We start from the raw sequence: 14,767 nt of genomic DNA, 5'->3' as shown, positions 1-14,767 counted from the left end.
ACCTGTGTCCCCAATATGGTAGATACCTGACTACAAAATAATAAACCTCTTGTCAAGCAGCAATGGGATAGAACTGGGAATATGAAATAATAATAATAATAATAATAATAATAATAATAATAATAATAATAATAATAATAATAATAGTATTATTCATACCCCGCCCATCTGGCTGGGTTTCCCCAGCTACAGCATGTATAAAAATATTGTAAAACATCAGCCATAAAAAAATTCTCAATACAGGGCATATGACCATCGTGCCTCGTATACCGTGTTCTCCAATTTCCATAACCAAATAGAAAATGTAAACCAAGAATCAGCCATCTGAGCAGGTGAGAGGTGGGGCTTCTTCCAGGGATGCTGTTTAGCATCTCAACTAGTCTGACCCTGAACCTCTAGTACTTGTCAAGATACCTAAAAATCATTTTGCCATTGTTAAGAAGAGGTAAGAACCCTGGGATTTTCAGGAAAACATTTTTTCTTCTTCACAAAGGATAGTTATTATGGTGGTGTTCATTCATAAATAATGAGCGTATTTAATGTAGATTACAGATTATATTTTTACCTTTGCATTCAAAAGTGATGTTTCCCCACTTCTGAGATGTTGTGCATTGGGAAAAATTATGCTCTCCAAAGGACTGAAATCCTTCCCTACATTTATAGTATATCTTGCTTCCTAAAGTTGTTCTGTTATCCCAGATAATATCTGTATTATTTGGAAACCACTCTGGTTTTCCACAGTCGATTTCTAATGGGAAAGAAAGAGAAAGATGACAGCATTATTAAGATAATGGTTTCCCCATTAATATTTATTTATCAGTAAAATATTTGCTGCTGAGTATTTTGTGAAGCAGCACTTTGACCAAATGAAATCAAGAGAACCATTTAACTATATACTTAAGTCCCATTGACTTTAATTTATAAAAACTTTGATTTCCTTGCGATTTAAGCATGCCTAATTTTTTTAAGATATGCTTACAATTAATGTAACAAATAGCCTTTGTTGAAATAAATGCTGCAATCATTAAAGCTTTTTAATTGTTTTCTTTACCTTTGCATACAAAATCAGCTTCCTTCCATTGTCCGCTGGAACTGCAAACTGCAGTGGAATTTCCACTTTCGATGACATAACCAGGCTGGCAAGTATAAACAACTTTGTTTCCATAAGTTGTTTTGTTGACTGCAGAATATGCATTTGGAACGGAAGGTGGGAGCCCACAGTCCACAACTGTACCAAAGCGGGTGGGAGGAGAATAAGTTAAGACACTATAAGGCAAAGACACTCTATGATTTGTAACGACAATCTATTATTTGTAAGTGTTCTTTCCTCATAGAAAGAACACACAAGGCCTAATTTCTTAAAGTAACAATGGCCGCCACTAATCACACATTTGAAGCACATTCGTCATCCCAAAGAATATTGGGAACTGATGCTTAGCCCACAAAGCTATAATTCCCAGCACCCTCAACAAACTACAGTACCCAGGATTCTTTGGTGAGAAAAATGTACTTTAAATATATTGTGTGTATGTAGCCCTAGGGTACACAACACAGAACTGAGACAACCCCAGCTGCTTAAATCATGAATTTACAAACACATTTTGCTACATTTATATGTCTTTACTGTTGCCAGCCACTCCAATCTCTGCTGAGCAGCGAAAGATTCCAGGGATCTCGGCATTTAATCAAAGTTTGTGTTTCCTTTGAGGAAAATGAGGCATGGTGGAGACCGTAGCGCCTTTATGAAATATGGTTTATTTGCACATATTTACACCTGAGCTTGGATAGTGAGAGGATTCTGAGCATCGCAACTCGCGTGGGGCTTGCTCCCGACAGCAGCACACCATTGGGTTCAAAAACAGCCCAAACACCATCTCTGAGCCTCCCCCCCCCCACACACACACCATGTCTATCCCTCAGCCTGTATGGCATCTCTCTCCACCCTTCTTCTTCCCAAAACCCTTGCTAAAACACAACCCGAGCCTCATGCAAAAAGGACACTTTTTTCTGTGGTGACATCACACCCCCTGTAGCCCTGGCAACCTCCCCCTCCCAGCTCTGCTATTGGCTTTTGCTAACTGGCACAAAGCTGGGGGAGGGACTCCACCTCACTTCCTGTCTGCCACTGAATGTCCCGATGGGTAACAACTATGCCATCGCCTGTTTTGTTCTTTGATGGCACCTCTCGCAAGTCAGTCTCCTGAGGAAACTGGCTTGACTTTTGTAAAAAGGTAAAGGACCCCTGACAGTTAAGTCCAGTCACAAACAACTCTGGGGTTGCAGCGCTCATCTCGGTTTACTGGCCGAGGGAGCTGACGTTTGTCCGCAGACAGTTTTCCCGGGTCATGTGGCCAGCATGACTAAGCTGCTTCTGGCGAAAACAGAGGAGTGCACAGAGATGCCGTGAGCGGTACCTACTTTTCTACTTGCACTTTGATGTGCTTTCGAACTGCTAGGTTGACCGAGCAACAGGAGCTCACCCCGTCACGGGGATTCGAACCACCGACCTTCCGATCGGCAAGCTCAGTGGTTTAGACCACAGTGCCACCCGCGTCCCTTGTAGGCCTTGCTAAATCCATTGACCAAATCCCACATTTACTGATTTCAGACATTATGGGGAGAACTGGCACCCAGAAATTTTAGAAGATCCTTGCCCTCCTGCAAACCCATAACAATACTGTTAAGGAACTAATGAGGATGCTTATAGTTTTGATGCCATACTTTTTTGGGACCGGTTGGGCAGGGGGTGGGGGATGGGAGCAGTTTTGTGATGTGGCAATTTAAAATTGAAAAGCAGCGGAGGCGAAGAGTGCTGAAACCCTTTCCCATCCATTTTCCTGCTCAGAATCACAAAGCCAAGCAGCTTTCTCTCCCCAATGGGTTGAAACCACTGGAAAACACCTAATTTGAAAGATGAGAGGAACATGAGGATAATCTGTAGCAAAGAAATGGCAGGTGAAGCTAAGCACCTCTTCCCATTCACATCTCTGCTCTCTGCTCAAAACTGCCCTCTAGCAGAAGCCTCTTTTTAAAAAATAAAATAAAATAAATGTTGCAGAAAACAAAGACAAGAAAACATTGAGATTTCAAAGCCCATTTAGTGAATCTCCAGCTCTGCCTACTAACTGCTCTAGAAGATTGACACTTTTGCACTTTGTTGTTGTTTAGTTGTTTAGTCGTGTCTGACTCTTCGTGACCCCATGGACCAGAGCACACCAGGCACTCCTGTCTTCCACTGCCTCCCGCAGTTTGGTCAAACTCATGCTGGTAGCTTCGAGTACACTGTCCAACCATCTCGTCCTCTGTCGTCCCCTTCTCCTTGTGCCCTCCATCTTTCCCAACATCAGGGTCTTTTCCAGGGAGTCTTCTCTTCTCATGAGGTGGCCAAAGTATTGGAGTCTCAGCTTCAGGATCTGTCCTTCCAGTGAGCACTCAGGACTGATTTCCTTAAGAATGGATAGGTTGGATCTTCTTGCAGTCCATGGGACTCTCAAGAGTCTCCTCCAGCACCATAATTCAAAAGCATCAATTCTTCAGCGATCAGCCTTCTTTATGGTCCAGCTCTCACTTCCATACATCACTACTGGGAAAACCATAGCTTTAACTATACAGACCTTTGTTGGCAAGATGATGTCTCTGCTTTTTAAGATGCTGTCTAGTTTTTTCATTTCTTTTCTCCTAAGAAGCAGGCATCTTTTAATTTTGTGGCTGCTGTCACCATCTGCAGTGATCATGGAGCCCAAGAAAGTAAAATCTCTCACTACCTCCATTTCTTCCCCTTCTATTTGCCAGGAGGTGATGGGACCAGTGGCCATGATCTTGTGGCATTTAGGTCAGATCAGTGTTAGTGCAAGGGCAGGAACTATCGCCTCTTTTATCAGCTCCTATAGGCCCATGCTGCAGCACATGGGACCATCATCTCTCTAAAATCCCATACTTTACATAAGCCCTGAGTCGGTTGAATTAGGTACCTGGTGGAGGCACTGGATGTTTTTCACCGCAGTTCTAAAACATTTCCACGCCTGCCTGCGATGTTGCCATAATACCACTGCGATGCCTGCATAGCATCGCCTTTTGAAATGTGCTGGCACACCTACTGGCATGGCTCATCAAAAGCCTGTGTGCTGGTACAACGAGTCTTGCACTCAAGCAATTATATAGCCTCCTTGAAGTATTCTGCCTTTTTATGATCATTATTATAATGATTATTTCTACTATATTATTACGATGACTGCCAAAGCACAGTTCTCAGGAGGTGCTGCTATCTTATTTAAAATGAGTCATCCAAAGATTATGCCAACTCCACATGGCAAAGTGGTAAAAGCTCCTGACTCTTGCAGGAGTGCTGCTGTTATTACTTTCATTTCTTTACATTTCCCCCCTGAAAACACAAGTCACTGTGATTACATATTTTCCCATGAGATAACTATCGTGCTAGGCATTTTCGCAGAGAAAAAAGTGACAGAACTTGGCAGTTAAATTCTGTGTGTTCTTCCTCTTTTTAGGGTCCCAGACACTCGTACAACACACAAGCGACAATGTCTTAAACCAAACTGCTCCAGAAAACAGAAATTAGAAAGCAGGGGGCCTGTAGGTGTAGGCGCAGCTACATTTTTTCTGAGTCGTATCTAGGACAGACTTTCCTGCTACCCTTTCTATTGTTAGCAGCGCATAACATGGTTGTTTTTATGCTGTTTTACTGCAGACCACAAGGCAGAGGGAAAGAAGAAGAAGAAGAGTTTGGATTTGATATCCCGCTTTATCACTGCCCTAAGGAGTCTCAAAGCGGCTAACAATCTCCCTTCCCTTCCTCCCCCACAACAAACACTCTGTGAGGTGAGTGGGGCTGAGAGACTTCAGAGAAGTGTGACTAGCCCAGGGTCACCCAGCAACTGCATGTGGAGGAGCGGGGAAGCGAACCCCGTTCACCAGATTACAAGTCCACCGCTCTTAACCACTACACCAAGGACTGCCTTGGTAAAGAAAAGAAGGAGAGTTATGTTACCACCTCTGCTGAGAGGCCTATGATATTGCCACAAGTGACCTTTCAGCCTTCCGCAGCTGTCACCTAGTGGCAACCATTCCATCAAGCTCCCTGAACTTTTTCATCACAGCTGGTCATTATAATATCTCTAACGTAAAAAACTAGTACATAAGGATATATATTTTTCCTCCTCCCACCCCATCTCTCATTCTTTGCATTTCAGGTCTTTTAAGCCTGAGGGCAGAGGCTATCTTACTACTGATTTTTATTTTTTTTTAAGCCACTCTCTTTTCAGCTAAACAGAGCGGTAAAAATTAATTACTGAAATAATACAATACAATATAATGAACACAATACCAAAGTTTCTTGCAAGAAGATTGGGGTACAAGTGTAACAAATCAGTAAGAAGAAATGATAAAATGAACAAAAGCAGCCTGATGAAGTAGCTGCAGCTCAGAAAGTACAGTTTGTTTTTAGTAGGGATCATATTGTTTCAGTTTTAATTTACATGTTTACAATACAGGAATAAAATGAGCAAAAGGCATGGTAAATTACAACAGGCAGCATAAAGCATTTTACAGCACTGTGAATCTGCTTGTGAATGTCTCAGTTCTACCTGCAGGATTGGCTATGTAAAAGAAAATGAATACAACAGCTTTTCATCTCAAGCAGCAAGCTTTTAAGAATGATGTTGCTCGCGTCTGTGCAGACACCACAAACAACAGTAAGAGAAAGATAGGGTACTGGTTTTCCTGCAACAGAACCCAAAGGTGGAGCTTTAATTCATTCATACCTTATATCACCGATTAATCATAGGAGAAGGGATGTATTCATCTCATATGGATGCAACACTGAATGTAAATCATGTGCTGAATCACAGACCCATAGCTGCTTCTCCATCACCTGCCTTTCTCTTGTAACAGATCTTGAAGTGATCACTTCCTGCTCCACACTGAAGTATTTTACTATCAATAGATGATCTATTTAGCCCAGTGTTACATTCTCGGGAAGCATTTCTTTGGGTCTCACACTCAAGTCCTGTAGCCTCTGTCGTCCTTTTAAATATTAATACAGTGGTACCTTGGTTCTTGAACTTAATCCGTTAAGGGAGTCCGTTCGACCCCCGAAACCGTTCGAAAACCAAGGCGCAGCTTCCGATTGGCTGCAGGAACTTCCTGCACTCAAGCGGAAGCCACATCAGACGTTCGGCTTCTGAAAAACGTTCGCAAACCGAAACACTTAACTTACAGGTTTGCAGTGTTCGGGAGCCGATTTGTTTGACAACTAAGCCATTCAGGAACCAAGGTACCACTGTACTAGGGATTCAACCTTGGAATTGAGTGCTTGTCAATCATCCCGGTGCCTCATCAGCTAGAATACTGGAAGATGGGTTTACCACTTACTGCACAATTGGGCAGAGCATACAGACATGTTTCCCCTTGTATTTCAATACCCAAAGGAGCCTAAAACTGTACTCTTTTTAAAAATACAAGCATTCACCTTTGCACGAAGTATTTGCTGTAAGCGAATGAAATGGTTCCACTCCATTTTCTGTTTGGTATCCTTCAATACAGTAGCACTCATAGCTTCCTAACGTATTCACACATCGTCCTCCAAGGCCACAGATGCCTGTGATTCCACATTCATCAAGATCTAGAAAATGTAATACAATTGTGACCGTCTTTTTATTAAGACTACTTCAAATATTTTGAACCCGGTGGCAGGCAAGAGCCAACATGCAGCCACAATTATTGTTTAGAGCTTACCTAGCACCAAGCTGCCCCACTGAAATTAATGGACCTAACTTAGTCATGTTCATTCATTTCGGTGGGCCTGCTCTGAGCAACTACCACACATGGTGCTTTAAACTATAACATACATGAAAATGACTGGTCTTGGGTCAGGGGGCTTTCAAGAGTGAGGGAAACAAGAAAAGAAAGGGGAGAAATGAAGAGGGAAGTATAACCGGGGTGTGTGAATATGGACTAAGGGTGGGATTCAGTGTTGTAATATTATGACTGTTCTGTGAACACAAGCATTGCAATTTGCCCGACGGAACAAACCCCGTCCCTTCCAGCTGCTGTGGGGTTTCTCCTGATCAGCGGCAGAGCATATGCCCATGCTGCCCAGGGCAGGCATGCTCCCAAAGGGGGAGGGGTGTGGAGGGTGCCCTCCCAGGCATGGGATAGCCACTCGGGTGCACAGAGTGGCGCGAGTGGGCCCCCCATGGGGGCAGAGCCAGCCTCCGATGGCGGACATTCGGCGCACCACCCGCCCGCAACTCCCAAGCCTCCCCCAGCTGTCAAAATGAAGGGGGAAGGGGGGATGCAGCCGGCAAAGCGGCGCAGCTCCCCCCTTCCCCTGACAGCTCCGGGTAGGCTGGGAGTCGCGGGAAATGTCACCCACCTCAGCGAAGACACCCAGGGTGATCCACCCCCACCGCACCCCCTTCCTCCACCCCTGCTCATGATGCCCCCAGAGCCAATTCTGGAGGGTTCAGTGGGGAGAAGCCCCTCTGCACAAGCAGAAATACTTTGTGCTGCTGGTGTCTCATTAGGGGAATCCTGCCCTTAGTTTCAAATGATAAGAAGACTATGGAATTAAGCCAAAGACTTGTTGGAAGAAATGAGGAAAAAGTCTCTACCAGAGAAGAATGGCAGATTAAATTGATGGATTATGCTGAAATGGCTAAAATGACCGGAAGAATCAGAAATCAGGAAGACCAAAATCTTAATAAGGAATGGGGGAAATTTATACTTTATCATAAAAACCATTGTAAACAGCTAAAATCGTTAGTAGGATGGAATACCACTTGTAGTTTAATGGTGAATTTTGGTCATAATGGAGATGTAAAAGATTTTGGATTATCATAGAAGATGCAGGAGGAGATGATTAACAATAGGACCCACAAAGGGGAGGAGGGGAGGGCAAGAGATTCCTTGGAATCTTGTTTTTATGTTGCATGTTGGATATGTGACTGTAAAATGTTAATCTGGAAAACCAAATAAATAAATAAATGAGAAAAAGAGGAGGATGGCAGTAAGCAAGTATTTGGAGAAGGGGGTGCAAGGGAGAAAGGGCAGAGCTACTCACCCTGGAAGAATGGCAGATGAAGGTGATGGACTATTTGGAACTGGCGGAGATGACCGGCAGAATCTGAGACCAGGGAGAAGAGTCGGTGGAAGAAGATTGGAAGAAATTTAAAGACTATTTACAGAAATACTGCAAAATTAATGAATGTTAGAATGACATTGGATTGAAGTTAAGTGGTTTTCAGCAGTAATGTTAAAAAGATGTGCAAAAATGGATTGTTAACAGGTGATAATTTAAAGTTATAATATATTAAGACTAAAGATTAGGATAAAAACAAAGAGGGAAAGGATTTGCTGAACCAACTAATTGAACTGGATACAAAAAAGGGAGGTGTGAGGAGGTCCGGGGAACAGGCAAATGAGAGATAAGACACGGAAAGATTGAATTGTTTTTAACTGTTTTTACTTTGTATTTCTTCTTTTTCTTTTTGTAATATTTCGAAAACCTTAATAAAAATCTTTTAAAAGAAAGGGCAGGGCTATTTAAGAGAGCAGGGGACTTTTAGGTCGCTGTAATTGGAGATATCAACAGATCAGAGACATGTCAATAGATAAGACTGGGGCAAGCTCACACCAAAGTTTCAAAGGTAAGGGCAACACTGGGTATGGAAGGGGATGGAAAGCCAGAAAAGAGATCCGAGGAAAGGCACCAGCTGGACTTAGATCAGGAAATCTTGGACTCAAGTTCTACCCCTGTCAGTGGCGGAGCAAGCCGATGGGGCGCCTGGGGCGGCGTGCGTGTGGGGGCGGGGCCGGCTGGGGCAGGAGGCTCCGAGTCTGCCTGCCTCCTCCCACTCAGCCGTCCTACAGCTGAGGGGGAGGGGGAGGGTGGACCATTTAGGGCAGTGTGGAGCCTGGGGGCGCCCAAGCCACCGCATCACTCCCAGGAGAGACGTGTGGCTTGGGTGCGCTGCAGGCCCCGCGGTGAGTGCCACCTGGCATTTTGTCACCCCCCTCAGTGGTGACACCTGGGGCAACCTGGCCCCCCGGCACCCCCTTCCTCCGCCCCAGTTCTACCCCTGCCACTGATTTGCTACGTGCCTGTCAGGGGTTCAGGGAGAGAGGCACAGATGAGGGAGGAGACTGAGAGCGAGGGGGAAGAATCCCGGAACGAGGAGGAGGAGGATGACAATGACTTGAGGGTTTCCATGAGTCTTTCAATTGAATCGGAGGATTCCCAAAAGGGGGCGCCCCTGGTCAGGCCAAGGGGAGCCACAGGGGGGACTCGTCAGGAGCAGGGGAGCAGCAGGGGAACCCCGAGTGGGAGTTGGAGATCGGGGCCGGCTTCCCCACCGGAACGGAGTGAAGAGGGTGGAGTTCCCAGTGTGACAGACGAAGCAGAGCAGGAAGCAGAGAGGGGAAGGAGATCGGGGCAGGACGTCCTGCCGGAAGGGGCGGAGAGTAGTACAGAGAGTAGTGTAACTGTCAAGAGGAAGGTCAGAGGTAGCGAACGCGCGCCAAGTTCAAATATGGAGGCGCGCGGAAATGCGGAGAGCCCGGAGGAGGAGCCTGGTCCCAAAGCACGGAGGAGGGGGGAACAGGCGTCTGGGGATTCAGCGTCAGGGGAATCCAGGAGGGAAGGAACCCAGGGGGGCAGAAAGACCCTGCGGAAAAGAAAGGACAGGAAGAGGTGGACCAGCACAAGCCTCTTAAACTGGTGTAGAGGCGGGACTGATTCAGAGGGGACTTCAGCGGTCTAAGAGTAACAGACGTGGGGCTGCGCGCCTCGGCTGTGGAGCAAACAATGTACTTCAATAAAGACTTTTGTATATAAAGTGGACTTGGCGTTGGTCTCTTGTGAGCTGGGACCTGAGGCGGCCCTGACAGTGCCCTTCAAGAAGTCAGTCTCTCACATCTGCACACGTACATATTGCAGCACTGAAGCAATTTTCCCACTTGGAAAGTAACAACCATGAGCTTGCATACTCAAGACCTCAGATATCAGAGTACAAAACACAACAGCTATGTTATCAGCTGTGGGAGAAAACAGATGCAAAATATGTAGAACAGTAAGCCTGGACTTGGACTATGATGAAGAGGGGCTGGGGTGATCTGTCAGACCAGCAGCACAAGAGGCCTGGGTGACAGAAACCAACACCAGCCTTGAATTGGGGCCTCCAGAGTCCATAAGGGCTCATGCAGACTCTCGCTTGGTCCTGCCACTTTCTCCTGTAGAAATCCGATCTTTACTGCTGGACCGGAGCAAACATCAATTGGATTTCCTGTGGAGTGACGTTTGCTCCGATTTAGCACGAAAGAGCTGGTTTTCCCAGGGGAAGCAAGTAGGGCAAACAGAAGGTTTGTCCACACTTCCAGTTGTCCTGTGCCTTAGAAAGCATGGATCTGAACAGTTTCCCAATTGTCTCATGAAAAAACACTACAGTAATATAGCACATTTGATGTGATTTAGATGTATATATTGCAACAAATTCAAAGCTTTACCTGGAAATTATTTTTACGGGGAAACTTGTAAATCTATTGCAGACTGAAATATTCCCTTCCCTGAACATTAATTAGGTTTTGGAGGTGGGGGAATGAAGGCTTCTCTAAATCAGTTAAAAATAATAATAACTACAACTTTTATTTTAGATTTGACTGGTATATATTTTAGTTGTCAGCTTAATCAGCATGATAGTCATTCCTGTATCTTATTAATTTGATGAAACAATGCATTTCTAAAAATGAAATACTTTCTGCCAAAAATATATAGCAGAAAATTCCCCCTCTCCTACATAACTATGTGGAAATATGGGTTTGATCTTCCTCAATTACAGCTCCCAGCAATTTTGAAAATGAAAAGTGTCAATTTAGACATGCTCAAGTAGTGGAAAGGACATACATTAAAGAGAGAAACAGCTTTAGCTGAAAACTAAAACTTTCTCTCTCTCTCTCTCTCTCTCTCTCTCTCTGTGTGTGTGTGTGTTTGTGTGTCTGTGTGTGTGTGTGTGTGTGTGTGTGTGTGTTCTAAAAAGAACATAAAGGAAAACAGTAAAAATTCCTTATGACTTATTGCTGCTGTACTTACCTATACATTTTGTGCCATCATTGGGAATAAATATCTTGTTTTTACTGGAAGCCTGGAAGCCTTCTAGACAAATGCAATAAAAGCTTCCTTGTGTATTGTGGCATGAAGCATGCTCTCCACAAATCTTGCTTGCCCCAATATCACATTCGTTTTTGTCTGACGAAACATTAAAAAAAATTGCAGAGATTAAAGCAAACCATTAAATATCAGTATTATTCTCTAATTATTTTCTACCATTTAAAAAGAGAATTTGTTTTGTTTTTAATTTTTTTTATTAAGTTTACCACAATTACAGAACAACAGAACAGAACAGATAACACAAAAGGGGGGGGGGAGTGCAATAAAACAGTACAATAAACATCTTATCCACCACCATAAAAGAGATAAACAATAAGAGCTAACTTAATCCTTTAAAAGCCCATACTTATTTACATATTGGTTGACTTCCTCCATTCCCTTCCTTCTGAATTTCCTTGTGTCTGTATGTAACAGCTTTCCAATATCATTCTTAAACCAAAATATTTCCAGTTATTATCTAGCTAATTCACTTTTCTTACTTTCTAAACCCCATTTATTTAGTAAATCCTATTTTAATCATAGGCCTATTTGGTACTTTCAAGTGATTTCTAATTTTTTATATTAGAATATTTATTCAAATAGTCTTTAAATTTCTTCCAATCTTCTTGGTATTCCTCTTCTTTCTGGTCGCGGATTCTTCCAGTCAGGTCAGCTAGCTTTGAAAAATCCATCATTTTCATCTGCCAATCTTCCACAGTTGGTAATTCTTGTATTTTCCAGTTCTTAGCTAGTAAAATTTGAGCAGCCGTCGTGGCATACAAAAATAATTTAACATCTTTCTTGGGCAATTCCAGACCTGTTATCCCAAGAAGAAAGGCCTCTGGTTTCTTAATAAATGTATATCTCAACATTTTTTCCAATTCATTATAAATCTTCTTCCAGAAGTCTTTCACCTTGGGGCAGGTCCACCACATATGAAAAAAGGTGCCTTCTTTTTCTTTACATTTCCAGCAAAGATTATCACTGTTGTGGTAAATCTTTGCTAGTTTTACTGGGGTTAAGTACCACCTATACATCATTAAAAAGAGAATTTGTTAAAAGAGAATTGATTCCATCAGAAGCATAGCAAGGTCAAGTGGTACCCAGTGTGGAAATTTTTTTGTCACACCCACCCATACCACATCGACGGCTCGGGGTAGTTTTGGGAAGAAGACTATTTCAGCCATACTCACCATAGACCCAGTGAAATTAATGAACATTACTAACCGAAGTCCATTGGTCTCAGTCGGTCTATTCTAAGTAGAACTTAGATGTATACAACCAATTGTTCAGATAATTCACTCAATTTACTGTGAGCCCCTGTGGGGGTCCTATCTGCAGGGCTGGATTTAGGTTTGATGAGGCCCTAAGCTACTGAAGGTAATGCGGCCCTTAATATGTCCTTTGTCAACAACAAACTGTCGCTGTTTTTTGTGTTGAATATATCCTATATGAACCTAATTTATGGACCTAATAGGTATCTAAAGCCATTTGCACATAACAAAATTGGTATTTTATCAAAGCAATTGTTGAACCGAAATACAATTTAAAAGTATATTAATAGTGAAATAATTATTAAGATTATTAATTATTAATTATTGAGAGCCTCCTCCTCTTCTTCTTCTTCTTCTTCTTCTTCTTCTTCTTCTTCTATTAAGCTCTAACTGTATGTAGGTTTTATTTTATTTGTTTTTTATCTTATATTTTGGAAATGTAAAAGGTACCCCTGCCCGTACGGGCCAGTAGTGTCCGACTCTAGGGTTGTGCGCCCATCTCGCTTAGGAGGCCGGGGGCCAGCGCTGTCCGGAGACACTTCCGGGTCACATGGCCAGCGTGACGAAGCTGCTCTGGCGAGCCGGCACCAGCACAGCACACGGAAACGCCGTTTACCTTCCCGCTAGAAAGCGGCACCTATTTATCTACTTGCACTTTTTTTAGGGTGCTTTCGAACTGCTAGGTGGGCAGGAGCTGGGACCGCAGACGGGAGCTTACCCCGCCGCGGGGATTCGAACCACCGACCATGCGATCGGCAAGCCCTAGGCGCTGAGGATTTACCCACTTTTTACGTCCCATTTTTTTACGTCCCATTTTTTGGAAATGTACATTGAGGGTTTTTTCCTTTTAATTTTTTTGGGGGGCCCAAGAGAGTGGGGCCCTAAGCTATAGCTTGTTTATCTTATACGTAAATCCGGCACTGCCTATCTGTGAAGACAACCTAGCATGCCAGGGTAGTGCTGGTGGGGCAAGCTTCCCACATCACAAAACCTGCCTTGCCAAACTCTAACATATATAGGTTTATGTTCTAGTAGGTGTGTCTATCTCTTTAAGGGAACAAACTTTCACAGAGAAGAAGTGGAGCAAACTGAAAGTTGCAAGCTGCGATTGAGAGCCAGTGTGGTGTAGTGGTTAAGAGCGGTAGTCTCGTAATCTGGGGAACCAGGTTCGCGTCTCCGCTCCTCCACATGCAGCTGCTGGGTGATCTTGGGCTATTCACACTTCTCTGAAGTCTCTCAGCCCCACTCACCTCACAGAGTGTTTGTTGTGGGGGAGGAAGGGAAAGGAGAATGTTAGCTGCTTTGAGACTCCTGAAGGGGAGTGAAAGGCGGGATATCAAATCCAAACTCCTCCTCCTCCTCCTCTTCTTCTTCTTCTTCTTCTTCTTCTTCTTCTTCTTCTTCTCTTCATGGGGGTCAGTTTGTTCAGTAAAGGCATATTATTAATATCTGGAGTATATCTGAGCAGTTCTATGTGAGCAACAGTATGTCACGCCATTCACCCCTGGTTGGCCTTTGCATTATTATAACAAATCCTAAATTGTAACAGTTCAATTGTTATTCCACACATGCCTTTGTGAAGTTGCAAGGAATCACAAATGTCCACCTACCTTGACAGTAAGTCCTCCCATTGCCCACAAATCCATAATTACAGGTGCAGACGTTTTTGCCATCTCGCTGCTGGCATGTGGCATTAGCATGGCAAGTGGCGCACACGTCAGAAGGTAAAGCACTTGTGGCATCTATTAAAAAAAAAAGCACTGTAAATTAGGACTGGTAATTACCTAGCAATGCACTGGACAATTAATATTTGGGGCATTTTCAGCCTCCCAATGAATCACACTCAGGTATAACTGCAACACAGGTACACAATATAATGTTAGTTCTCATACCAGCACCATGTGCTTCTAGAGCTAAGGAGCAGAGAAGCAAGGCAGACATAATGACACAAGCCTTCTTCTATCCAGATAACAGGCCTGGATGGGCTCATTCCCACAAAAAGCTAAGGAGTAATAATTACTGCAATGTGTTATACATAGGGCTGCCTCTGAAGTTGGTTCGGAAACTTCAGCTGGTGCAGAATTCAGCGGCCAGGTTGCTCAAGACGGTTTGAGCATATTACACCAATTCTGGTCCGACTACACTGGCTACCAATTAGTTTCCAGGCCTAATTCAAAGTGCTGGTTTTGACCTATAAAGCCTTAAACGGTTCAGGACCGCAATACCTCAAGGACCGCCTCTTTCCATATGAACCTACCCGGACTCTGAGATTATCTTCTGAGGCCCTCCTTCCCTCCTTGAGAGGTCTGGAGGGTGGCAAGCCGAGAACAAGGCC

At 43.8% G+C, this 14,767-nt stretch overlaps 1 protein-coding gene across 2 annotated transcripts in view; it reads right to left on the bottom strand.

Annotated features, from left to right (window-relative positions):
• SUSD1 (sushi domain containing 1) overlaps nt 1-14,767 on the bottom strand; it is a 41,539-nt gene that overhangs the window by 24,456 nt on the left and 2,316 nt on the right. For both annotated transcript variants that reach the window (XM_028712374.2, XM_028712376.2), the window contains exons 2-6: nt 14,043-14,174; nt 11,102-11,257; nt 6,485-6,637; nt 1,052-1,228; nt 566-748 (exon numbers count right to left, since the gene is read on the bottom strand). In XM_028712374.2, the coding sequence (XP_028568207.2) occupies nt 566-748; nt 1,052-1,228; nt 6,485-6,637; nt 11,102-11,257; nt 14,043-14,174 (801 nt within the window). The remainder of the gene's footprint in view (nt 1-565; nt 749-1,051; nt 1,229-6,484; nt 6,638-11,101; nt 11,258-14,042; nt 14,175-14,767) is intronic.

The sequence above is a fragment of the Podarcis muralis genome, chromosome 17 (genome assembly GCF_964188315.1).
Source record: "Podarcis muralis chromosome 17, rPodMur119.hap1.1, whole genome shotgun sequence".
Lineage (NCBI taxonomy): Eukaryota > Metazoa > Chordata > Lepidosauria > Squamata > Lacertidae > Podarcis > Podarcis muralis.
Note: the sequence above shows the minus strand (reverse complement) of the source record. Positions and strands in the feature narration are given on the sequence as shown.